General features: G+C 47.0%; 1 protein-coding gene across 3 annotated transcripts in view; it reads right to left on the reverse strand.

Annotated features, from left to right (window-relative positions):
* Positions 1 to 25,795, reverse strand: part of PTPN6 (protein tyrosine phosphatase non-receptor type 6) — a 93,087-nt gene that overhangs the window by 26,008 nt on the left and 41,284 nt on the right. Inside the window, exon 1 of one of the 3 annotated variants that reach the window (XM_088456034.1) lies at positions 2,623 to 2,955. The exons of the other annotated variants lie outside the window; for them this stretch is intronic. Within the exon in view, the coding sequence (XP_088312160.1) occupies positions 2,623 to 2,636 (14 nt within the window). The 5' untranslated portion in view covers positions 2,637 to 2,955. Of the gene's footprint in view, positions 1 to 2,622; positions 2,956 to 25,795 lie in introns of those variants that run through there. 3 annotated transcript variants of the gene reach the window in all.

Here is a 25,795-nt window from a genome sequence, read left to right on the forward strand (position 1 = left end):
ATAGCACGATGGCAGAATGGTTAGCATTAGCATTTTTGAGGTCATGATTTTCATCGAAAAGGGAGTTTGTATGTTCTTCCCGTGTTTGCACGGGTTTTCCCCGGGGGCTCCGGTTTCCTTCCACAATCCAAAAACATACTGGTTGCTTAATTGGCTTCTGACCAAATGAACCCTGGTGTGTGTGTAACTGAGAACGCTTGTATGGTAGGGAACTTAGACGGGGGCAGTGACTGATATGAATGCCAACTTCTGTACTGTACTGTGTAATATGGTAATGCTGTATTAATAAATACGATTATAAATAGAAAAATAATAATGATAAGAGACTTCTCTACACTCATCTCACACACTTTCTTCACTCACACAACTTATTGGACCCATGTCAGTCAGGCTTTCGTCCCCAACACTCCATAGAGACAGCACTGACTGAGTTAGTGAATGATTGATCACTGCTAAGTGTAAAGGCCATTACTCACTTCTAGTTCTCCTGGATGTCTCTGCGGCATCTGAAACCACTGAACACTCTATTCTCATATAAACACTACAATCCCTAGGTCTTCAGGATCACAGTCATCCTGCTTATCTAATCGCTCTATGGGCCTGATTCAGACCCGGTTGCGAGCGCTGTGCGCTCGCAACCGGGTCGATGGTGGGCTAGTGCGCATGCGCGAGACCCGGATAGCGACGGGCACTCCGTCGCTCCGGGTCTCGCAACAAAATTGGGCGAGCTGTCGATGTTGAGTGACAGCTCGCCCCCTTTGGTGGGCGGGCCGGGGGAGTGGCTGCCCAAACGTAGGCGTTCCCATGTGAACGCCTCCGTTTGGGGACGGCCCCCACTGACATCACGAGTGATGTCAGTGGGAGAGATTTCGGCTCTGTTAGAGACGAAATCTCTCTGGGGCTTGCGGCAACGAGACCCTACCACAAGGATCTCGTCGCCAGCCCGATGGTCGCGATGGTCACCCACAGCTATGCGAGCGGCCAGGAGGCCGTTCTAAAAAAAAAAAAGCCTGGCCCTGATTCAGAGCGAGCGCTCTGTCAGAGCGTCCGGCTCTGAATCAGGGCCTACATGTATACCTCCCAAAAATTCAGAGGAAGGACATTGTGCCAGTGTTTTCGGTGTGTGCACAAACAGGACCATGCAGCACCCCCCCCCCCCCCCAATTGCGCATAATCTTATTATGGGGGGAGTGTGATTGCACAGTATGCCCACACTGCATTAGTCTCCCGACTGGTCTTCCCCATATCAGACTTTCACCCCTACAAACTATCCTGCATGCAGCGGCTAGGCTGATCTTCCTCGCAAAATGTTCTTCTGCTTCCCCGCTGTCCATCCTTACATTAATTGCCTATATTTGACCTAATTCTATGTATAATAGCTAAAAAATAAAATCATGACTTTGGTTATTGCTCAATTCTAAGGTGCAAACAATCGGATGAGAATATGAGACCTATTTATCAATTCAAATTTACAGGATATACCATTTTTGTGGTGCACCCGCGATTATTAAATGTCCCCTGAATGTATGTACGGGGGGATGTAGTCTGCACCCCGGCGCACACAATGCCGGTGGCCACAATCCCGACAGCAGTCAGAATCCCGGCTCCAGAATCCCAACGGCTGCGATCACAACGTTGGGTATTAGGGTTAGGCTTAGGGGTGGCCGCGTGAGAGGGATAGTTCGCATTCGCAGTACAAAAACAATCGATCGTCTCCGTAGACTTCGCCATTGCCTGAATCAGGCCCTAAGCTATGAATGAATTACTGATTGAGTGTGAAAATGATATAGAATATATGAGATATTTTCTCTGAAAGTTTTAAAATTCTAAGGTAACATTGACTGTTATTTATGTATTGCCAGGGCTGACACGAGGCAGTAATTCCAGGCCTTTTGCAAAAATACTCATGAATCCTCCTTCTGCAAATATATTGTGCATAAAATAATAAACTAATACTTTATAATAATTGACTAGTATAAGTATCACATTTCCTAATAGTTTATTTTTACATGTATTTATTTTTATTTGGTTTTGTTAACATCAGTCAGTAAAGTAATTAAGAAATAACAGCAAAACTGAATCATAGATCTCAAATGAATAAATCCTGTTGTTGTCCACTAGGTGGCGCTTGGTGAGAATGTCACTTGGAACTAGAGGAAACTAATACAGTGATGTGGTAAATGTCCTGATAAGCTGCATGTAAAGTACACACAACAGATCACAATACATCTGTTAAACAAATAAAAGGCTAAATATAGCACTGAAAGATTACAGGCTCACAGGCTTATATCCTGAGCAGATATCATCAAGTGGTGATGTGGTTACCAAAACATGTACATGCATGCATCCTACAGGGCCGAAACTAGGATATCTGTCACCCGGTGCAAGGCAGCAATTTTGCGCCCCCCTCCCTTCCCGTACCTGGATTTTGTCCTTGCTCCTCCATAAGGCAGTGCATTATTCAGACGTCCCTGGTATAGTGACTAACATTATTCCATACACCATAATGCCCATTACACATTATGCCACACACTGTAATGCCCATTACCAAAGTGCCACTTACATATTTGCCCAACACCATTTTATGCCCCACAGTAATGCTTCTAATTACTTTAAAATTACCTGCTCGTTGCCATGGGGTTTCATGCTCATTGCCAGGGGGTTTCATGCTTGTTGTCAGGGGATTTATGCTCATTGCCAGGGGGTTTCATGCTTGTTGTCAGGGGTTCCATGCTCGTTGCCATGGGGTTCCATGCTCGTTGCCATGGGGGTTCCATGCTCGTTGCCATGGGGGTTCCATGCTCGTTGCCATGGGGGTTCCATGCTCGTTGCCATGGGGGTTTATGCTCAGCCAGGGGGGTTTATGCTCGTTGCCAGGGGGGTTTGAAGGGAGAAGATGCAGCTGTCAGCATCCTCTCCCTGCAGCGCCAGCGTTCCCGGCACTTCCGGGAACGCTGTGTGCATTGCGCTCTGCTAACAGACACTAGAGGTCCAGTAGGACCTCTAGCATCTGTCTCTTCCTTGGCGGCGGCCATTTTTTGATGGCCGTTTTCAGCAGAGTCCATGCGGACGGCTTGTCCGCATGGAATCTGCTGAAAACGGCCATCCAAAAATGGCCGCCGCCAAGAAAGAGACAGACACTACAGGTCCAGTAAGGACCTCTAGCATTAGTCTCCTCTTCGGCGGCGGCCATTTTCAGATGGCAGAGTTTGCTTTTTCACCCCCCCGCAATCCCCTCCCGGTGCACGTGCACCTCTAGCCCCCCCCTAGTTGCGGCCCTGCATCCTATATGATATCTGTGATCCGCAGTGCACACTATTATTATTATTATTAGGATTTGGTGAATTACGTTTCCTTGTTGATGTACTGGTAAAACTCTGGCCCCTAATAGAGCAATAGGATGCTAATTCCTAGGACTCATGATAACTATTATTATTAAGTGTAAGACCCATAGGAAGCCTTATGGTTAAAGTCCTGTCATAATAGCACAGGTGATTCAATTAAGAGCCAGGCCAAGTTTTCCACTAGCTTGTTAACGAAGTTAGGAAATGCTAAGCAGATTTGTCTGGGGTAGAGCCCATCTACATGTACATTCAGCTATGGTGACTTTGGTGTCTATTCATCACTATATAATTATACAGTAAATGGTGATAATTATGTTTTGAACTCGCTGCGTTTTTCGGAATTGTGATATTTTCCCTATAATCCTAACTGTCTCCGCTCCCAGCCTCTGCCTCCCTACTCTACCTGAGCTTTCCTGCCCGCAGCCTCTGCCTCCCTTCTCTCCCCTGCCCGCAGCCTCTGCCTCCCTTCTGTCCCCTACCCGCAGCCTCTGCCTCCCTTCTCTCCCCTACCCGCAGCCTCTGCCTCCCTTCTCTCCCCTACCTGCAGCCTCTGCCTCCCTTCTCTCCCCTACCCGCAGCCTCTGCCTCCCTTCTCTCCCCTACCCGCAGCTTCTGCCTCCCTTCTCTACCTCAGCTCCCCTGCCCGCAGCCTCTGCCTCCCTTCTCTCCCCTGCCCGCTTCTCTTCGCCATGACTCCCCCTCACCACCTCCCGTGTCTCCCCTCTCCCCCGGTGTCTCCTCTCCGAGGGCAGCGATCAGCCCCCCCCTCCCCGAAGCTTCTGATGAGAGCCGCCACCGGTGCTAAAGAAGGAGCAGTGACAGGGATCTGTCAGAGGTAAGTAAAATAGCCTGGGGTATTGTGGAGGGGAGGAGGGAGGGAGATGTAGCAGACAGACCCAGAAGGCAGTGGGGATAGAGCAGAGAGGGATCTAAAAAGATCCCTCCTTGCACTTGTGAATGCTTTCAGGGGCCTGTAAGCCATCTTAGGGTGGCGTACAGTTACACAGTCAAGTTCCGAAAAAAAATGCTTTTTCGGAGCTTGATGAATGACACAATTTCCATATCTCCTGTGTTACAGGATTGATGAATGGGTCTGACACTTAATTTATACAAAAGTAGGTGAAAATTTTAATTTTCATCTGCTTTTGTATAAATTAAGTGATGATGAATAGAGCCCTTTGTCACCAAGACATGTACTGTAGATGTGCAGCCCTATGTCTGTGTTTGCAGCTATAAGAAGCAAACACCGTACTGGGTAAAACAAAGAGTAGTCAAACCGGGAGGCAATCGGGAAGCCGACTGCCTAAATACCGGCAGCCGGCTTCCCGACTGTCTTATCCCGGCAAGGGTGAAATGCCGGGCGTCTAGATGTAGACGCCCGCATTTCCCAGACGCCGGGAGACCGGCATCACGATCGTAGTGATGCCGGGCGCCACGAGCGGACAGCCGTGGGGGGGGGTTAGGTTTAGGGCTCCCGGGGGGGACTTAGGGTTAGGCACCCCCGGGGAAGGCAGCGGGGAAGGGGGTGGTTAGGGTTAGGCACTTAGAGGGGGGATTAGGATTAGGCACTTGGGGGGGAAGTTAGGGTTAGGCACCCCTAAGGAGGGTTAGGTTAGTGGATACTTACCTATCCACGATCGGGATTTCCAGCGCTGTCGGGCTTCCGCTGCGTCGCACTCTGCTCCTGTCGGGCTGCCGCTGACGGGAATCGAACCATGCGGCCGGCGGTATTTCAGACCAATTCCGTCAAACCAAAGTGTATTCAATATGGCCTGCAGGTGTGATTAGATATAGCCAGACAAGTCATATTTGAGTTGCCTTATGACATAACATTGACATCTCAATGATAGCTGGAGGCTTGGAAAATCATACACACACAGCTGAAATCAACATAGAGCTTAGGTGCGGTTTTCTAACCAATCAGACGTATCGTTTCCAAGCTATGGAACATCTCCACAATCCCACATCGCAAACGCATGAAATATACAGTCATATAATAGATAAAATAAGGATAATTACAGATATTTTTGGCTGATCCTTCCACGGGGACGTTATGGAGAAATATTTGGTTTTAAGTTAAAAGGGACTTCTGGGAGGGTCACAGATTTGATCGGCTGGTCAGCCACTCAGCAAACACTTGGTTATGACATCACAAGGGGGTGCACATGGTATAAAAATGTATTGGATTTCTTTCTTCTGCGGGCTCGATTCAGACCCGTTCGCTGGATGCGTATGCGTAAGTGACAGCAAGGCAGGCGATCGCACGGCAAGCCATAAGCACGCCCACTATGTCTTGGCGTGCGATCGCTGTGTATGCAGATGCCCACCAGCCTGTCTTAAGATGCCCACTTGCGCACGTCATCTCCAGGATGTGTATGCAACCATCGGAAGGGAACGGAACGCTTGTGGTTGACCATACCCTACCGCAAGCACTGCGAGCGCTTCAGTGTAAAATTCAGCTAGGTGACGTGTACTATAACGCTCTGTCTTAATTATGCACGCCTCTGAAACGGCGTAGAGACGCTCAGGCACGCCTGCGTTCGCACCTCCACTCTCCTGTTTTCAAAGACCAACCCCTGTCACCACCCACAAACGGCTTCTCCTGTCACTCACTTAGCTGGGCAGTCTATGCCCAGCGAGCGAACGTTTCCCGATCGCTGGGACTGGTTCGCGCACGCATATGCGTACGCATGCGCACAATGCAAACATCGGCAGTCTGCGTGCGAACGCTTCCTAGCGGGCGGGTCTGAATGGGACCCTGAGTTAAAACTGAGGGATGAATGTCGCAGTAAATTTTAACCTGCATTTCTTCCGATCATTGCGGACAGATTTCTACGTGTTATCTGTAAGTTCACATTTTCATTCGTAAATTGCTATACACGTATGTACCTTTGTAAGCCTTTCCTTTGTGACATATTTATAGTATAACTAAACATTGTACCCCCTTTTGTAAATAAAGTGTTACTTATTAGTTTATTTCATATACGATCCAAAACCCAGTATTTGAAGAGATCATAAGACGGCTAGGGCTACGCTCTATTGTTAATTGCTAGAAGCAGGTGGCGGACAAATGAATGGGGTGGAAGTCTGAGACACCGAGCCCGTGCAATTGTGTTACTGACGTAAGGGACCAATGGCCCCGTTTGTGAGCAAGTTCCATCGGTGGTGGCAGTAAAATAAGCAAAGTATTGGAATTACGGCGCACTGACAAAAGCAGAGTTGCACCCACAGTTAGGGATGGATACTTACTGAGGTCCCTGACAATTATTATTATTAGAATTATCCCGAGCGCAGGCATCCTGTACCCAGCCCCAAGCGCATGTACTACTGCTGTTGTCTCCGAGAATACGGCCGAGCTGTGCCTGTATATGCCTAGCTCTGCAAACTAAGCAAGAGGTGCCTTTTCCTGGTCACGTATATTACCCTAGTGATTTATATGCAAATTATGTCAAACTCAGCAGGAGCCCCTCAAAGTGCAAAAAGAAACTTTTGATTCTGAACTACCGTAATGTAACAATGCTGCTTATATTCTGCATACACGGATAAAACCACAGTACATTCATTTTGAATGCTGGGTGCACTTCGTTGACAGTTGAGGTTTATTGCAGTCGACCATGTAATATTATTAGGATTCTGATAACTGATGCACATAAATGCTGCTGTCCCATGCTCTCACCTGCCGGTACTCACTGATAAAAGTTTTGTCCAGGGTGTGTGTATATATATATATATATATATATATATATATATATATATATATATGTATATATATCAGCTTGTAACCACTTTTGCTCATAGAATAAAAGCACTGCTTCTTTCTATCGGAAGCATCCATGTGATAAGCGTTGCACCTGGTATGGTACCGATCTGTGTGCAATACGAGGTTAGCATTTGCACAATAGAGCTGTGTGGTTAAGTTGTGAGAAGTCACATGATGGAAAATTCAGTGACAAATTATTTCAAAACAGAACGAGAATTTTCCAACCACAAAAAGGAAGCGCGGAGAGACACAGAAGTGTGTGGTAGGGGTGGGGGGCATGAGACGGCTAGGGGGGGACACAGAAGGGTGTGGTAGGGGTGGGGGGCATGAGACGGCTAGGAGGAGATACAGAAGTGTGTGGTAGGGGTGGGGGGCATGAGACGGCTAGGGAGGGACTCAGAAGTGTGTGGTAGGGGTGGGGGGCATGATACGGCTAGGGGGGGAAACAGAAGTGTGTGGTAGGGGTGGGGGGGCATGATACGGCTAGGGAGAGACACAGAAGTGTGTGGTAGGGGTGGGGGGCATGATACGGCTAGGGGGGGACACAGAAGTGTGTGGTAGGGGTGGGGGGGCATGATACGGCTAGGGAGAGACACAGAAGTGTGTGGTAGGGGTGGGGGGGCATGATACGGCTAGGGAGAGACACAGAAGTGTGTGGTAGGGGTGGGGGGCATGATACGGCTAGGGAGGGACACAGAAGTGTGTGGTAGGGGTGGGGGGCATGATACGGCTGGGGAGGGACACAGAAGTGTGTGGTAGGGGTGGGGGGGCATGATATGGCTAGGGGGGGACACAGAAGTGTGTGGTAGGGGTGGGGGGCATGATACGGCTGGGGAAAGACACAGAAGTGTGTGGTAGGGGTGGGGGGCATGATACGGCTAGGGATGGACACAGAAGTGTGTGGTAGGGGTGGGGGGCATGATACGGCTGGGGAGGGACACAGAAGTGTGTGGTAGGGGTGGGGGGCATGATACGGCTGGGGAGGGACACAGAAGTGTGTGGTAGGGGTGGGGGGGCATGATATGGCTAGGGGGGGACACAGAAGTGTGTGGTAGGGGTGGGGGGCATGATACGGCTAGGGGGGGGACAAAGAAGTGTGTGGTAGGGGTGGGGGGCATGATACGGCTGGGGAGGGACACAGAAGTGTGTGGTAGGGGTGGGGGGCATGATACGGCTAGGGATGGACACAGAAGTGTGTGGTAGGGGTGGGGGGCATGATACGGCTGGGGAGGGACACAGAAGTGTGTGGTAGGGGTGGGGGGCATGATATGGCTAGGGAGAGACACAGAAGTGTGTGGTAGGGGTGGGGGGCATGATACGGCTAGGGATGGACACAGAAGTGTGTGGTAGGGGTGGGGGGCATGATACGGCTGGGGAGGGACACAGAAGTGTGTGGTAGGGGTGGGGGGCATGAGACGGCTAGGGAGAGACACAGAAGTGTGTGGTAGGGGTGGGGGGCATGATACGGCTGAGGAGGGACATAGAAATGTATGGTAGGGGGCATGACAGGGCTGGGAGGGACATGAAGGGGAGACTGAGACTCGGGGTAATGCAGTGACAAGTGATACATGTGATATACACTAAGGGCTCGATGTAGTAAACATCTGAAGCATTACAGCCGGGGGAAGACGTTATATCTCCTGGGCTATAGAAGAGGAAACGGCTGTGAAGTCGCCGATGTCACTGAGTTTTCTGTTCTCCTCTCTCAGTGATGCGGCCGCTGTAGGTCTCAATGGGGAGAGAGCAGTTATGTAATCTATGGAGAAGAGAAAATGTTCTCTTCTCCAAACGTCTCTCCTAAAGATAACAACACTGTGTCTATATGGTGCTATGGTAGGAGAAAGCACAGGCACATACAATTCAATGTACAGGCAGTTATATATATATATATATATATATACACATACACAGTTTACACACACACACAATTCAATGTACAGGCAGTTATACATGTGTATATATAGTAAGCTTGCGAGCAGGGCCTTCCTACCTATATATCTGTCTGTTATTACCCTGTATTGTTCTATTAATGTTTACAATTGTAAAGCGCAACGGAATATGCTGCGCTATATAAGAAACTGTTAATAAATAAAATAATATATATATTTATATACACACACAGACACACACACAATTCAATGTACAGGCAGTTAAAAAAGATCTTCATAAAAAGAAATAGGAAATAATAAAAAGGATTTTTAAGTTTAATATATATATATATATATATATATATATATATACACACAATTATATATATATTGATAGCAACAGTTTCGTGCATTTGGAGAGTTGCCATTTGGACAAATGGAAATGAAATGTCCCGTACTCACAGTTTGTAGGCGTAAGGTGGAGATTTTCTGAGAAAAATTACCCCCAGGGTCTTATAAGCGACAGCACTGAAAAAGCTAGAGGGGTTCTGAGACAAGAACTACTGAAATATAACACAAAGGGAAAGATATTTGATGAAGATTCCTTCTTGTTCCATTTGTCATTAAATATAACAGGAGAGAGAGAGACATTAAGAGTGTACTTAAGAGACACTGGGGGGGGCGTTATCTTTAGACCCAGTTTTAGGAGGGGTTATTTCGAAAGAACCCCAAATTATTTTTATAAAGGCGAACTCTCTTAAACAAACGCTAGCACTAAGTATGCTCCGTCCCATTAAAGAGGAAAAAGGTTGGATGGATGGGATTAAAGGCTTTTTTCCCCTTGTTCTCATTGTAAAGTCTGCAAGCAAGGAGAGCAATATATTTTGCAATTCTGATGGTTCTGAGACTCATAAAATGACTATATTAACGAATTGCTGCTCCACATTGATAGAATGTGGGTGTGGCATGAAGTACATAGGAAATACTTAAGCTGGCTAAACATCTAAAGATTATCTGTCCAACCAGCCAACTAGTTGATTGGTTGGAATGAAAATCTGGTAAGGAATACAGGGCCTGATTCAGACCCACTCGCGAGCGGCTGTCCGCTCGCAAGTGGGTCGATGTTATGCACTGAGCATGCGCACGACGGAGGGAGCTCCGTCGTGCGCATGCGCCAGACGCGACGAGCGAAGGAAAGTCCTTCGCTCGTTGTGTCCGATCAAAGGGGGCGTGCTGTCAATGTTGATTGACAGCACGCCCCCTTTGGTGGGCGTGCCGGGGGCGTGCCTCCCTGACGGGGGCGTTCCCACGGGAACGCCTCCCGTCAGAAGCCGGCCCACTGACATCACTAGTGATGTCAGTGGGAGTGATTTTGGCTCTGATAGAGCCAAAATCACTCCGGAGCTTGCGGTTGAAAACCTCAACCGCAGGCTCCGGCTCGCAATTTCGATGGTCTCGGCCATCGCGGCCATCACAAAGCACGCTCGTATAGCCTGTGGGTGGTGACCCACAGCTATACGAGCGTCCAGGAGGACGCTCCATGAAAATGGAGCCCGGCCCTCATTCAGAGCGTGCGCTCTGCTCAGAGCGTACGGCTCTGAATGAGGGCCACAATCAGCAATTTGCTCCCAAACACTGGAAAATGGACCAAAACGGTTGTTTGAACAAATAGTTTAGATCAAACATTTAACAAACTTGTCTGATGACCATTTTCATCTGTTTTCTGGCATTTAGGAGCAAATTGCTGATCATTATTTACTCCCATACGTTACCAGATTTTCATTCCAACCAATCAACAAGTTGGCTGGTTGGATGTAAGTTGGTCTAGTGTGTGGCCAGCTTAAGCGTCAACTAAAACTTAAGGCCCCCATACATCAGAGATTGATTGCAGCAATCGTGCAATTTGCAATCGATTGTGTATAAAAATCTTTCCCTTTTTCAATTGATTGCAGATTGCAGAATTGCCACAATCGATTGAAAAAGGGAAAGATTTTTATACACAATCGATTGCAAATTGCATGATTGCTGCAATCAATCTCTGATGTATGGGGGCCTTTTGAGTCTTGGAACATATGAGAAAAGTGATCAATAAGGTTGTGAATCATAGTGTCCCCAGGCACTTTGCTAAATGCCAGAAATCATCTTTGATGAATTTTAAGTTTAAAGGTATAGAACATGTTACACCAGATGTACGTAAGGGTGACATATTGAAAACACTGGCAAGAAGAGAAACCTGGTGGATACATAAATTAAAAACGATGACACCTTGCGGCTTGGATGAAACTTGCGATATTGTTCCATTTTTAGCAGCCTGAAGGGCTTGATGGATATTTTGCTTTTTTCATTTATGTTTTTTTCATTCCTTTCTCTAGTTGAGGGGGCCTATACGGTTGACACTCAATAGTTGTTGGATGGAGACATCTCTGTTGGGTTGTTAGTATGGTATGGTATCTTTTTGACTATGTATATTTATGATGAGATTTTTTTTAAATAAATTAATTAAATATATTATTTCAATTCCTGTAAGATGAATGAAATATTGTATTGCTACCCAGTATGCGATTACTGTATTTTTATGCTATACATAATATTGTAGTATTATATTATATGTTCTATAAATATATATACGCTAAACATAGTGAGTTCGCGGTTCTGCGAATGTTTGGATACCTTTTATATAGACATAAATGATGGTGCACTTGGTTAAGTAATGGTCTTAAAATAAAATATAGTATTGTTATATCTTAACCTATTTTTTATGTGCGTGACCCTTGTTTTATGAGTAATCCAATTTATGGAATAGATAAGAGCTGAGTGTCACCTGGTGGATGTAGTTTATAATGGCACCAATCCGGACTTCAACAAAATGGAGGTTATGTTAGTGTATGAAGATCCACAACAAAATGGTATTTTTCTGGAACAATCAGAAACTGAATGTGTCACCAATGTATTACACTAGAAGCTGCTTGTTGTCTCTATTTTTTGTAGATTCGACCATCTATGTGAACCATAGGGATCTGAGTAATAGCTGCCACCTGTTAAAGCGCAGTGTATTTACTATCAGAGACTGCACTGTATACTTATTTACCATTTATATATGATCTCAGCACTGTTGTATTGATTATATGTATTAGCGTCACTGCTATCACTGTTTTATATATGGAGGGCAGCTTCCCCGCAACAGTCACAGATCAGGTGAGCTGTACACGGTCAGGAGTCAGGTGAGCTGTACACTGTTGCAGGGGTCAGGTGAGCTGTACACTGTTGCAGGGGTCAGGTGAGCTGTACACTGTTGCAGGGGTCAGGTGAGCTGTACACTGTCAGGGGTCAGGTGAGCTGTACACTGTCAGGGGTCAGGTGAGCTGTACACTGTCAGGGGTCAGGTGAGCTGTACACTGTCAGGGGTCAGGTGAGCTGTACACTGTCAGGGGTCAGGTGAGCTGTACACTGTCAGGGGTCAGGTGAGCTGTACACTGTCAGGGGTCGGGTGAGCTGTACACTGTCACGGATCGGGTGAGCTGTACACTGTCAGGGGTCAGGTGAGCTGTACACTGTCAGGGGTCAGGTGAGCTGTACACTGTCAGGGGTCAGGTGAGCTGTACACTGTCAGGGGTCAGGTGAGCTGTACACTGTCAGGGGTCAGGTAAGCTGTACACTGTCAGGGGTCAGGTAAGCTGTACACTGTTGCCGGGGTGAGCTGTACACTGTCAGGGGTCAGGTGAGCTGTACACTGTTGCCGGGGTGAGCTGTACACTGTTGCAGGGGTCAGTTGAGCTGTACACTGTCAGGGGTCAGTTGAGCTGTACACTGTTGCAGGGGTCAGTTGAGCTGTACACTGTTGCAGGGGTCTGGTGAGCTGTACACTGTTGCCAGGATCAGGTGAGCTGTACACTGTTGCAGGGGTCAGGTGAGCTGTACACTGTTGCAGGGGTCAGGTGAGCTGTACACTGTTGCAGGGGTCAGGTGAGCTGTACACTGTGAGGGGTCAGGTGAGCTGTACACAGTCAGGGGTCAGGTGAGCTGTACACTGTTGCAGGGGTCAGGTGAGCTGTACACTGTGAGGGGTCAGGTGAGCTGTACACTGTCAGGGGTCAGGTGAGCTGTACACTGTTGCAGGGGTCAGGTGAGCTGTACACTGTTGCAGGGGTCAGGTGAGCTGTACACTGTTGCAGGGGTCAGGTGAGCTGTACACTGTGAGGGGTCAGGTGAGCTGTACACTGTCAGGAGTCAGGTGAGCTGTACACTGTCAGGGGGTCAGGTGAGCTGTACACTGTCAGGGGGTCAGGTGAGCTGTACACTGTCAGGGGTCAGGTGAGCTGTACACTGTCAGGGGTCAGGTGAGCTGTACACTGTCAGGGGTCAGGTGAGCTGTACACTGTCAGGGGTCAGGTGAGCTGTAAACTGTCAGGGGTCAGGTGAGCTGTACACTGTCAGGGGTCAGGTGAGCTGTACACTGTCAGGGATCAGGTGAGCTGTACACTGTCCGGGTCAGGTGAGCTGTACACTGTCAGGGGTCAGGTGAGCTGTACACTGTCAGGGGTTAGGTGAGCTGTACACTGTTGCAGGAAAGCTGCCCTCCATTGGATATCTCCAGCTGAGGACAATAAGGAACATCAGGCTGGATAGACCATTCATCATTTGACCTGAAAACTGAATCTATATTGTGATAGGAGCAGCCAGTTACATTAGTAAGGACGTACTATTTGCCATCCTGACTGAGGATTGAAGTTTAGTCTGGCACATTTTGAATTACACACCCCTGAAGAAGTCATTATTCATGAAAACACGATGAGTGACTTGTTTCTGTGACAAAAACGTGAGCTCAAAGAGCTCGGCCCATTAAGGACTGACAGCGAGTTATTAACAACATCTAACCCACAACGGGCACCATAAATGTGTGATGTAAGGTTTTTATTGTTAACGAAACAGACAGAAACTGATTGATTGTCATTGGGTGTAATCTGGTTGAGGGTATTATTGTAGAAACTGAAGTGGATCCCTTCTTCGTCATCCCCTTAAAACAGGGGTGGGGAACTTTTTTTCTGCCGAGGGCCATTTTAATATATATAACATTGAGGGCCAGATGCAGGCCACGACCCCTCCGTGTGATGTCACACGGGGGCGGGGGCGCAATCGCCAGTGATTACAGCAATGCCTGGAGTATCCTGAGGATGCTCCGGGGAGCTGTAAGGGCAGCGGTGTGACCGTCTGAAGCGTCCTATGGGCGCTATAGGCGGCACTGCTGCATATATTCTGGCTGCTGTGTGCCATTCTGGGCACCCTGCTAGCCAGATGAAGTTAGCAGAAAAAAGCTCAGAGGGCCAGACCAATTGATTCCGAAGGCCTTATACGGCCCCCGGGCCTGAGGGTCCCCATCCCTGCCTTAAAAGGACATTAAAACAGAAAATATCAATGGAAAATTTTAACCTGCATAATTGGAGTTTGGCGCTCCCCAAGATCACCATTCTGGTCCATACTGGCAAAGGACCACGCTTGGGGGAGCAGCCTCTACTAAAAGTCACATTGTTATGACCACCTCCTACATTTGACGTCTGGCAGCTCATAGCCCATGAAGTACGTCACGTGCCGTGCGCTGGCTTGGTGGGTATATAAGCTGTGCGATAGACCGTCTGCACACGCATCACTCGTTGCTGTCATGGGTAAAATGGACGATTTATCTGAGTAGTAAAAAGGGATGATTATTGGCTTTCGGCCCAAGGGTGGCGTAGTTCTGAAACAGCGCAGTTTGTGAACTGTTCGCGTTCTGCTGTGGTGAAGGTGTACTGTGACTGGACATATGACACCATTGCGAAAAACCGACGTAGAAACTGCGGAGCACCATGTGCCATTGATGTGAGAGGTGAACGTCGGCTACGAAGGTGCATGAGGGCTGACCGACACACTACAGTGGAGCAGCTCACCATCATAATGAACCTGGGGGCCACCAGACGTGTGTCTAAAATGACAGTTCAGCGAACACTGCTGCATATGGGGCTCTGAAGCAAACGGATGGTCACTGCACCTATACTAACAAAGGTGCATCGGCGGAAAAGGCTTGCATTTTCACTCCTGTATCAGAATTGGACCTCCGCTGATTGGCGAAGGGTTGCCTTCTCTGACGAGTCACGTTTTCTGCTTCATCGAACGGATGGACGTTGGCGTGTCAGACGAGAAACATTGGAGTACAAACCCCCTGCAACCATTGCTGGAAGAACACAAGCTGGTGGTGGCAGCGTTATGGTCTGGGGAATGTTTTCATGGCATTCTCTGGGCCCACTCATCCATGTGGAAGGCACCCTCAACCGATTAGGTTATGAATCCATCCTTGTAGAGCACGTACACCCATACATGCTGATTGTCTTCCCTGAGACGGATGGGATCTCTCAGCAAGACAAGGCGACATGTCACACGGCTAGAAATGTCCAACAGTGGTTGGACGAGCACGACCAAGACTTCCAAGTACTTCCCTGGCCCCCTATCTCCCCGCACTTGAACCCAATTGAGCATCTGTGGGACCACCTCGATCGTTGTGTTCACTCTATGGATACTCCAGCAGCTGTGGGATGCACTGCAGTCAGCATGGCTCCAGATACCTGTGCCAACCTACCAGCCTCTTACTGAGTCACCTGAGCCCGTCTAGCTGGTGTCCGTACACACACACACACACACACACACACACACACACACACACATTTTGGGAGGTTACAGCGCCAAATAAAGCAAAATAGCTAAAATCGCCAAAGGTAATATACATAATCTCATGAACTGTGGGTGTCTACCGACTGGATCTACTGTGTGTAAACGATCCCCAGTAAATGTGGGTGTCAGCTCAATTAACAGCAATATAGCACTGGCAATTAAATTGATAGAGGGCCTGATTCAGCACGGATCGCAATTGCAACCGCGTATGCAGATCGGCCAATTGTTGCGTACTGTGCATGCGTATGCACCGGACTGCGCGTGGGTGGCGATTGCGCTGCGATTACGGACGAAGACAGGAATCCATCGCAGAGTGAGTGACAGGCCGCTAGTGTTTGGAGGTGGTGACGGGGGAGTGGTCGGAGAAATGCAGACATGCCTGTCCGTTTGAACGCTGTTGCATGGGCGCGCATACATTAGCCACTGCGATTGCCTACGCAGCCTGAGTACTCACTGCGTACGACAAGACTTGCAATTTCTGAGACAGGTCAGACCTGCTGTAACTGTGTGTGAGGGGCCGATGTTCTCAGTTGTACACGCAGGACGGCGAGGTGGTACGGTTATGTAAAAAGCAGCAGCGGGCGTCTGTATGCTGGCTGAGCGGTTGCAGCCATTAACATATTTTCACAGCTGCATTGCATGCGATTACGCAGCTGCGATCCATACTGGATTAGGCCCAGAGAGCGCCAAAAGTGCTAAGACAGCCAAATTGAATAAATATGTAAACAAGCTTAATAGCAATGGGTGGCGATAGGCTACGTAGTGTAAACAGTGTTCAATAGTGCAACGTGCATAAAGTAACAAAGGAAAGGTTACATCATCAGTGCTCCAAACAAGATGAGGAAGTAATTAACGTAAGTATTCACACAACCATGTATTAGCACAAAATCACTAAGCTAAAACTGAGACAGTTATTTCAGTAAAATATGAACACAGATTAGCACCTGCACAGTGCTCAACTAATGACATTCCACAAAAAATAATTCACAATCATCGAAAGGAGATATATTTTCAATAAATACACAAATAAATAAAAAAAATGGATAGAACAGGCTTATCTGGTTCAAGTTAAAAGCAAGTTCATGAAGGTAAGACCATGATTTATGGCCAATGTAAAAATGTTTTTACCATCGATGGGGGAGACCCAGATGGTTTCCATCCATCGATGGTAAAGCATAACCGAATTTAAATTTTTTTGGCAAGGTGTTGGGACACGGACACCCAGGAAGCCAATCCAATTAGTAATAGAGTGTGTTCACAGGGTCTTTTTCATGAAGAGTTTATTACTTGCATCATGGTATAGTTGACCAAAGACTGACCTTCTTCAAGACATGACCCACCACACCAAAGAAGAGCATATCACCCTAGTGTATCTCACCTAATATATTAGTGTCAATCTATCAATCAAGGAAACCACTTGGGATGCCACCGGAAGTGACATCATCAAACTCATCACATGGTCCATTGTGTACACTTAATATCTATATTTGGGCACAAAAATTAGATGTACGGTTGGTCCAGAAACAATGGAATGTACATTGAAAAAAAAAAAGTTATTTGTGATTACTCCCTGTACCAGACGTGGTACATAGAGCACATGTCTTAGATGCCGACAAAGGGCCAATTATTACGACACCTATTCCTCGCAGTCATCTTCAGAGTCAGAAAACAAAGACACCTTACCACATTCAGGGGTAGCAACATGGTCTTAGCGAGGAGACATTAGCAGACACAGGAGGCCGGTGGGTTGGGAGCAAATGGTTGTCCAAGAGGCAGATGAGGGTCTCCTAGGAACTGATCTTTAATTTATTAAATGTTATTCTGACCAAAGCGGAGAGCTGTCTATTATATAGGGGCTTAAGCTTTGTCCCTACGTGCAAATTCAATAACTTTGATTGATCTATTGACCTCTACCAAGCATCAAGAAGGAAATTGATTGAGTAATCGCTACGGCCCTGAATAATCAGTGAATAGATGAGGCACTTGGTAAATTTCCATCTTTTGGCCACCCAATGTGTCCCATCGATTATACCTTGCCCAAAGTCCGTAAAACGCTGGTAGACCCACCCGGACGACCAATCATATCTCCCCGCAGCTCCAGTCTCCAACAGATAGCCCAACGGCTTGTTTGTTACTTACAACCTTGTTCTGAAGGTTCTTAATAATTTACCTGATAGTTGCAACCGTGGACGTGTGCTCCCTCTTATAATATCATATCACATGTGGATGGTATAGAAGCAGATCGGCAGTCATTCATGCTAAAGTGAAGGAAAGTTCTAGAACTTTATAATTTCCTATACCAAGATGAATCTTGGCACAGGAAATGGTTATATTTATATATATATATATATATATCTATCCATATCTGCCGCGGTCCATCCTTTTTCAACAGCAGCTGCAGCCCCCATAGATTTCTATAGGGGGCTGCGAAGGGAGGCAATCGGGAAGGCGACTGCCAAAATACCGGCAGCCGGCTTCCCGACTGTCTTATCCCGGCAAGGGTGAAATGCCGGGCGTCTAAATGTAGACGCCCGCATTTCTCCGACGCCAGGAGACCGGCGCCCGGCATCACGATCGTAGTGATGCCGGGCGCCACAAGCAGACAGCCGCGGGGGGGGGGGGTTAGGTTTAGGGCTCCCGGGGGGGACTTAGGGTTAGGCACCCCCCCGGGAGACTTATGTTTAGGCAGCGGGGTAGGGGGTGGTTAAGGTTAGGCACTTAGAGGGGGGATTAGGGTTAGGCACTTGGGGGGGAAGTTAGGGTTAGGCACCCCTAAGGAGGGTTAGGGTTAGGGGGGTTAGGTTAGGTTAGTGGATCGGGATTTCCAGCGCTGTCGGAATTCCGCTGCGTCACACTCTGCTCCTGTCGGGCTGCCGCTGACGGGAATCGAACCGCCGGCCGTGTGGCTGCGAGGACGTCAGATTGACCAAACTCCGGAATGCAAAGCATCTGAAAATGCCATTAGCTTGTTGTAACATACGGGCTACATATTACAAAAATTTCCTGGGAGAATGTTCCTCCGCAACCCTCCCGGGCAATGGCCGCCGTACATGCGTGGTCAGTAGACAACGCATGCGCAGGAGTCCCGAGAGAGGAGTGGTCAGACCACTTATGGAATCACTTCACTGCGAACACCTCACAGGGACGGGATCCTATCCCTGCACGTGCCTTTTAATACATATATAAATTCCTATTGCCGCGAATAGTGATAAGAAATTATAATAATCGGTAATTGCTAAATATGCCCCTTACTGTGTCCTCCTGTATCGCCGGGACAGACCATACCGCTTGGTCTGTCCCTGCAGAGATTTCGAATAAAATAAGGTGAAATTGCATTTCCGATATCCCGGGAAAAAAACATCGATATCGGAAAAGCAATTTTGCCGATTGTATAAATAGAGCCCTATAATGTCACATTGCCAGTAACATAATACTCTGGGTGGAAATGAGCTAGTGTATATATACTGTCACACACTTCGGCCGCAGCAGTAGTATCAGTAACATGCAAATACTCAGGGCCAGATCCAAGGGTCTGAGCACCCTGTGCCAGCCCGCTACGATGCACCCTGTAATTGCGCGTGACCGGAATTGGGGGCGTGGCCTCTTACCATAGGCCACGAACCCTACGTGCCATTATTAGGAGGCGTGCCCGCAAGGCTGGGGGTACAGCCCAGCCCTCCGTCACTGGTTGGGCTTCCCCCAGCCCTCTCCCGCGCGCTACATCCACTCACACTCCTGATTTGACCACCCGCGGGCCACTTCGGCCCACTGGTGAATCAGCAGGACAATACCGCTTAAATTAGAATGTTTGGGAGGGGTGCGTCCTCTATGGGTGGTGCCCTTCTGCGACCGAACCGGTCGAACACCCCTAGAGACGGCCCTGCAAATACTGTTCTGTATCCGAGCACATTGTGCAGAATGGTACAAAGTACCAACCTGTCGTAGCAACGTCAGATTACCATGGCAAGTGTCAGGGTTCTACTAGTCCCTCCACCACAGACAATGGTGCCTGGAGAGAGAGGGAGAGGTCCAATGTGCAGCCTGCACCTTCCATATACCCCCATTTATTATTAATCGCATTTGCAATACAATCTGGGCATGACATTACTTACCATGATCGCAGTGCAATATGCAAATCATAGCGCCCGGATGTATCATCCGGCACATGCAGGGAGAGGGGCTCCGATATGTACCCAGAGGGGCTCAGATATGTGCACATGCAGGGAGAGGGGCTCCGATATGTGCCCAGAGTGCTCCCGGGGGCTGCTGCGCTTTCGCAATCACATTGACCGCACATGCACAGCCGCCATTGCCGCCGGTTAATTATGTGTCGTCTAGCCCATAGGCATTATAAACCTATAGATTGTCTATAGGCTCTATAGATTGTAAGCTTGCGAGCAGGGCCTTCCTACCTATATATCTGTCTGTTATTACCCTGTTTTATTCTATTAATGTTTCCAGTTGTAAAGTGCAACGGAATATGTTGCGCTATATAAGAAACTGTTAATAAATAAATAGGCTATAGGGGCTAACGCCATCTTCAGATGGCATTACCTGCGGTGGCCAATATCCGGAATGCATCGCATACTGGATATTGATACATTTGGCAGCATCGCATCCCCATAGAAACCTATGGGGGAGGCGGCTGCCTGCGGGAATGGAGGGATCACAGTAGGGATCACCTGCTGCGGTGCCTCCTTCATACATCCGGGGGAAACATAATATTTGTGGTTAACCCCCGTATACGGGTGTTTTCTGGATTATAGCTCAAATATTCAATGATAAATGGGCCCATTAGGCAGTACGGAGATAAGAAGATGCCAGCAACTCACAATACATACATAAAACTGCATTTTGCAGCCAACTGTATATCAGGCCCTGTCCTGCGGACACATGAGAGCCTTTGCTGAGGACAGGGTTAGGCCATGGATTCTGGGATGTGGATGGGGATTGGGTTGGGGTAGGGGTGAGGTTAGGTAACAGGAAAAAGGGATAGACTGTGGGAAAACTTTGAGAAGAGAGAGCAGTTGTTTGCAGGTGACCAAACATTTATTAAGCAGAATTGACATATTGCATTGGCTGTGCTGCAGAGCCGATGGACAGATATGTCTGCAGACCGCCCGTACACACACAGCGGCAGCCGCGGGGAGGGGGACGGGACACGCCCCCCCCGCCCGCTGGGACACGCCCCCGACAAGCCGCCGGGACCCGCAGCCAGGCACAGATGATGGCCGTTCAGTGTGTATGAACGACCATCATCTGCAGATATATCTGTATAGTGGACCTCATTCAGAGCCGCTCGTAAGCGGCAGTACGCTCGTTACGAGCGATGTTCGCCCATCTGCGCATGTGTACGGTTTTTAGTACGCATGCACGAACCAGTCAGTGCGGCCGAAAATCGTTTGTTCGCTATATAGCGAGTGCCTGCTATTTTGAGTGACAGAATGAGGCGTATGTGGGTGGTAACAGGGGAAGGTGCTTGAAAACGGGGAGTGGAGATCAGAACGCAGGCGTGCTTAAAGGTCAAAACGGGCGTTTTATGGGTGTGCATAATTAAGACAGCAGCGTCATTGACCACGTCACTTGGTTGTTTTATAGTCAGAACTGCTCGCAATATAGTGGTAGGAAAAACCAACCACAAGAATAGCGAGCAGTTCATACGCTGTTCGATGTACTTGATTAATCAAATAAATAGCGGACATGACGTATGATGCGATCGGCCAGGGGGCGTTTTTAATAAATAAACGAACGCATGTTTTGCTCGCTCGTTCAGACATGGAGGCGGCAACAGACCGCAAGGAGCGAACGGTTCATTTGAATACCCACCCCCTTTTTCTGAACGAGCGAGCGCTAATTGCGAGCGGCTCTGAATGACCCCCAGTGTGTACCCACCTTAAGTCAGTCTGCTCCTGATATCCCCCATTCCAGACTGTATGAGAGTAGGCTGCCTGCACTGTCACTTACTACTAATTTGCATAGTTATCCAGGTTATAGGCAAGGACAATCACAATCTATCACCGATCCCCTTCTTCTATCAAGACGGGTATCTACTTATATAAAAACGAGAGCACGATTATGACATTGCTGTCGTGCTCTCGTTTGTATGTCTAGTGATGTGCCTAGGCTGAACGTTCACTCGTTCAGTCCAGGCACATCCTTCATCCCCGCACATGCTGAACCTGACGAGATTGTCAGGTTGACCAGCATGTACGGGCAATGTCGGAAGCGACCAGCGGGCACGCGCATCGCTGGTCGCATCCAACCAAAACATGCCCGATGCATGCACAATTTGCAAGCGATTGCACGATAACAACGTCGTTATCGTGCAATCGCTTGGTTAAATCGCTAAGTGGATACCCCCCTTTACTGCATCACATACTAAAATTACACTTTACTTGAGTACCTCAGCAAAGTCCACCTGCAACCAAAGGCATTTGGGGTTACGTTACGCAATGCATGATTGAAATAGTCGTATGCTGCAGACAAAACTCACCAGAAACTTGCCACACAACCGTTCTCGCTGCGATACAACACGCACACCAAATGTTTCTAATGTTACACATAAGACTCGCCGAATGTAATAGGCAGCGAGTTGTAAACTCGCCATAAACGCACCATAATAACTCGCCAAACAAAAGACTGTCCTCAGGCCAGCGATATTGATGAAATCTGACATTTACGTCCTATAAGCCTGATTAAACACATCCAAAGGCTAAATAAAGCAGGTGTAATATTATTTTCAAACATAGTTGTACAATCATTCTTCATGTAAAAAGCTGTCCTTTGAGAAATGTCTGAAAAAAGGAAATTTGATGGGTTATTTTATTTTTTTAAAGTCATTTGTCAGATGTAGTGTAATGCATGTTATAAAGCTTTTATATTTCTAAGTCGACCGCAATTTTTATGTTAATTTTTAAAAATATAGTGTGTTCTATATGGTTTTTAGCAAATTAAAGAAAAAAAAAAGAGCATACACTTTAATTAAAAAAAAAAGTTATATCCTAAAAATATATATTTGTAACTCAGATTTAATTCCTGTTTTTTAATGCTCCCAAGCAACTTCACAATCCTCTCCTCTGTCCTCCTTCACTTATCTCCTTCCCAGAACTCTCAAAGTTAAATATGCACAAACAAGGCCTATAAAGGGTTAATGAGGTCAAATTGACTGGACTTCTACCTTCTCAATGCATAGAATAGTTTTTGTCAGAAATAAACCTGGAAGTTGCAGGAGATTAACATTTGTAGCTTTTTAATCACAGTTTATTGTATCCGGCGAGTTATAATTGCAAACTCACCAAAAACTCAACGCTTGTACCAGCGAGTTTAATCTTGCCTAAAACTTGCACCCTATTACATTTACCTCAATGTCTCTTTTAAGCATAAAGCTTCCTTGGCAGTTTCTACACGTGCCATGTACTCCACCTCAGTGGTGGAATGGGCAACAGTGGGTTGCTTGGGTTGCTAACTGCTTGCCCAGCTGACAGCTCTTTGTTTGAACATGTCCGCATTGTAATGCTCAGGAGGTTCCATATAAATTTCCTCAACTAGTTCTCCATTTAAGAAAGCAGAGTCAAAATCTAATTTGGAGGAGCAGTAAATCATCCATGGCAGATATGGCAATGACTAAACACAATGTACTGTACCTTCCAAAAGGTGAAATGATCTCTCTGTAGTCAATTACAGATTTATATATATGCTCTGGTGCCCTAGGCAACATTTCACCCACTGCCCCTGCTCCCTCCAGTTTATACTATGCCACAGATTAGTGACACTAATTTATAATATGCCGCACAGCAGAGCCCCAAATCATACTGTGCCTCATAACACTGCTCCCAATTCATTATATGTCATACATCTGTTCCACAAATTCATTATATGCCACACCGCTGTATCCCCAATTCACAATTATGCTACACATCAATGTCTCAAATACATAATATGCAACACATTTGCGCCCCCAAACATATGCCACACAGCTGTGCCCCAAAGTTACTATATGCCACATAGCCATGAAATATGCAAAAAAATGCCCCTAGTACATATGGCACACATATGCCCTAAATTCTTTATATGCCATACAGCTGTACCCCAATACAATATATTTATGACACACGTGTGCTCCATTATGTCAGTACCCATTACCACCCCAAATACATACACAATCACCCTAACAGCACTCATTAAACCCACACACACATACACTAGCAAGGAATCAATAAAACTACCCCTACACACACTAAACCAACCTGTCTCCAAAAATAATGTAGCCATCCTAAGAAAAGAGACTAGATTAGATTTAGTGCCTGCCGTGACCGGGAGGACTTCTATGGCTTCTTTTTAACTGCAGCTCCGCCTCCTCTGGCTGTGCACCGTGGCGACGTCACGCCGGCACCGCCCACCCGCTCTCCTGCTGCTGTGCCAGTGATGATGAGGAGCTATACGCTGACGCTCCTCCTAGGACGCCCACATATACAGTAGAAGTCAAGGTGAGCACTAACCTGTCAGGCTGCCTGTCACTGCCTTAGATCCTGGTGGACATTGCAGCCTTGGGGGAGGGGGGAAGGAAAAGGAGAAGGGGGAAGGAGAAGGGGGGCTGCACTATATAAAGTCTTTTGGTTTCATTACCCAGTTTAATGTTTTTGCATAGGATAATAATTCTAAGATATATATATTTTAAACTCCCAAATATAGTTATATAACTCCCATTAGCTATTTTGTCCACTAAATATGTTAATGCTGGTCTTTAAAAAGATATTCTAACAAGTGTGTGTGTGTGTATATATATATATATATATATATATATACACACACAGACACGCACATTGCTATATCTTTTTAAAGACCAGCATTAACATATTTAGTGGAAAAAAAAAAGGTGGAAGTAATTATATTTTCATTTATGTAACTGCGAATTTTGCCATTTTAATTTGATGGGACATATACATTATATTCAGTTATCTGCGGGCTTTACCCTCCTGCTTTAGATATCGGGTTAAGTGACCGGAAATATTCAATTCCCGTTAATCCCGCAAGCTTGCCCCAGTGTACATTTAATGCTTTTTTTTTTCCTTTGCAGAATCTTGAGCTGATAGGATAAATCTGCATTAAGTGAACACTCCGGGCTAGTTGTGGGCATACTAAGGGCAGTCATAGAATACCTCCTACCACTTATCCTGAGAGCTACAGAAATTTTTTGTGGCTAACCATGAGAAATAATTAAATCGCTCCGGGCACTTAACCCAGAAGCGCATGCACCCAGGCATTTACACAGTGCGGGAAGAATTTCTGGGGGGAGCCCATAATCTCCAGGAGTGCTGGGCACACCCCCAGAGTGACGAAACAGTGGTGTGAAGCGGACGGTGCACTTTGTGCCCCGAGTTTAAGACAGTAAATGTATGTCTCGTGGGTAACCACGCCCTTTCCTTTTCCGGGCTTGTGACTTCGGTACAGGCAAAGTCAACCAAGGGGCATCTAAATCTACCTTTGCTTACCAAAAAAATAAGGCTCGGGCCGCCCTGGGTATGATGGTGTGGTCGTGTCATCATAGCCCTCCATCCAACCCCCAACCCCCCCCACCGATATATACAATGCTGCAACCATACGCACAAGCCCAGCGGTGACATCATCCCTACGGCGCCTCACAGCAGAGGATTACACAGTGCAGGAGCGCAGTCTCTTCTAGCAATACTCTCTGCAAGTATCGAGGCGTGAGCCACCTCAGGAGGGCAAATAGCACATAAACAAAGAGCCCTGTTATTGCTTTTCCTTTGGCTTATTATGTACTATGTTATAAATAAAATAAAAAAGTACCTGGTGACAAATTAGCAGACTGGTCCTACAGATTATACAAATGGAACGCCCAGCCTAACATTAGCTTTTGTACTGTATGTTACATATATAAAACATTTAGATCAATCTTAAATTTAAAGGCTAATCTAACAAAAGGTGAAGACATTACTGAATATAGTCCTCTTACCCCTTGGACATACAGTATATTGTAAAGGTTATTTATTGATGCAATTGCCAAGGCTGGTTACTAAAAATACGACAATAACTTCCTTTTTCAAGAAACAGCCTGAGAGATGAGGAGAGTGAGGTCAAACCTCATCCTGTCTCTAAAATAG

Source organism: Taudactylus pleione, unplaced genomic scaffold, assembly GCF_031769625.1.
Source record: "Taudactylus pleione unplaced genomic scaffold, aTauple2 ptg000685l, whole genome shotgun sequence".
Lineage (NCBI taxonomy): Eukaryota > Metazoa > Chordata > Amphibia > Anura > Myobatrachidae > Taudactylus > Taudactylus pleione.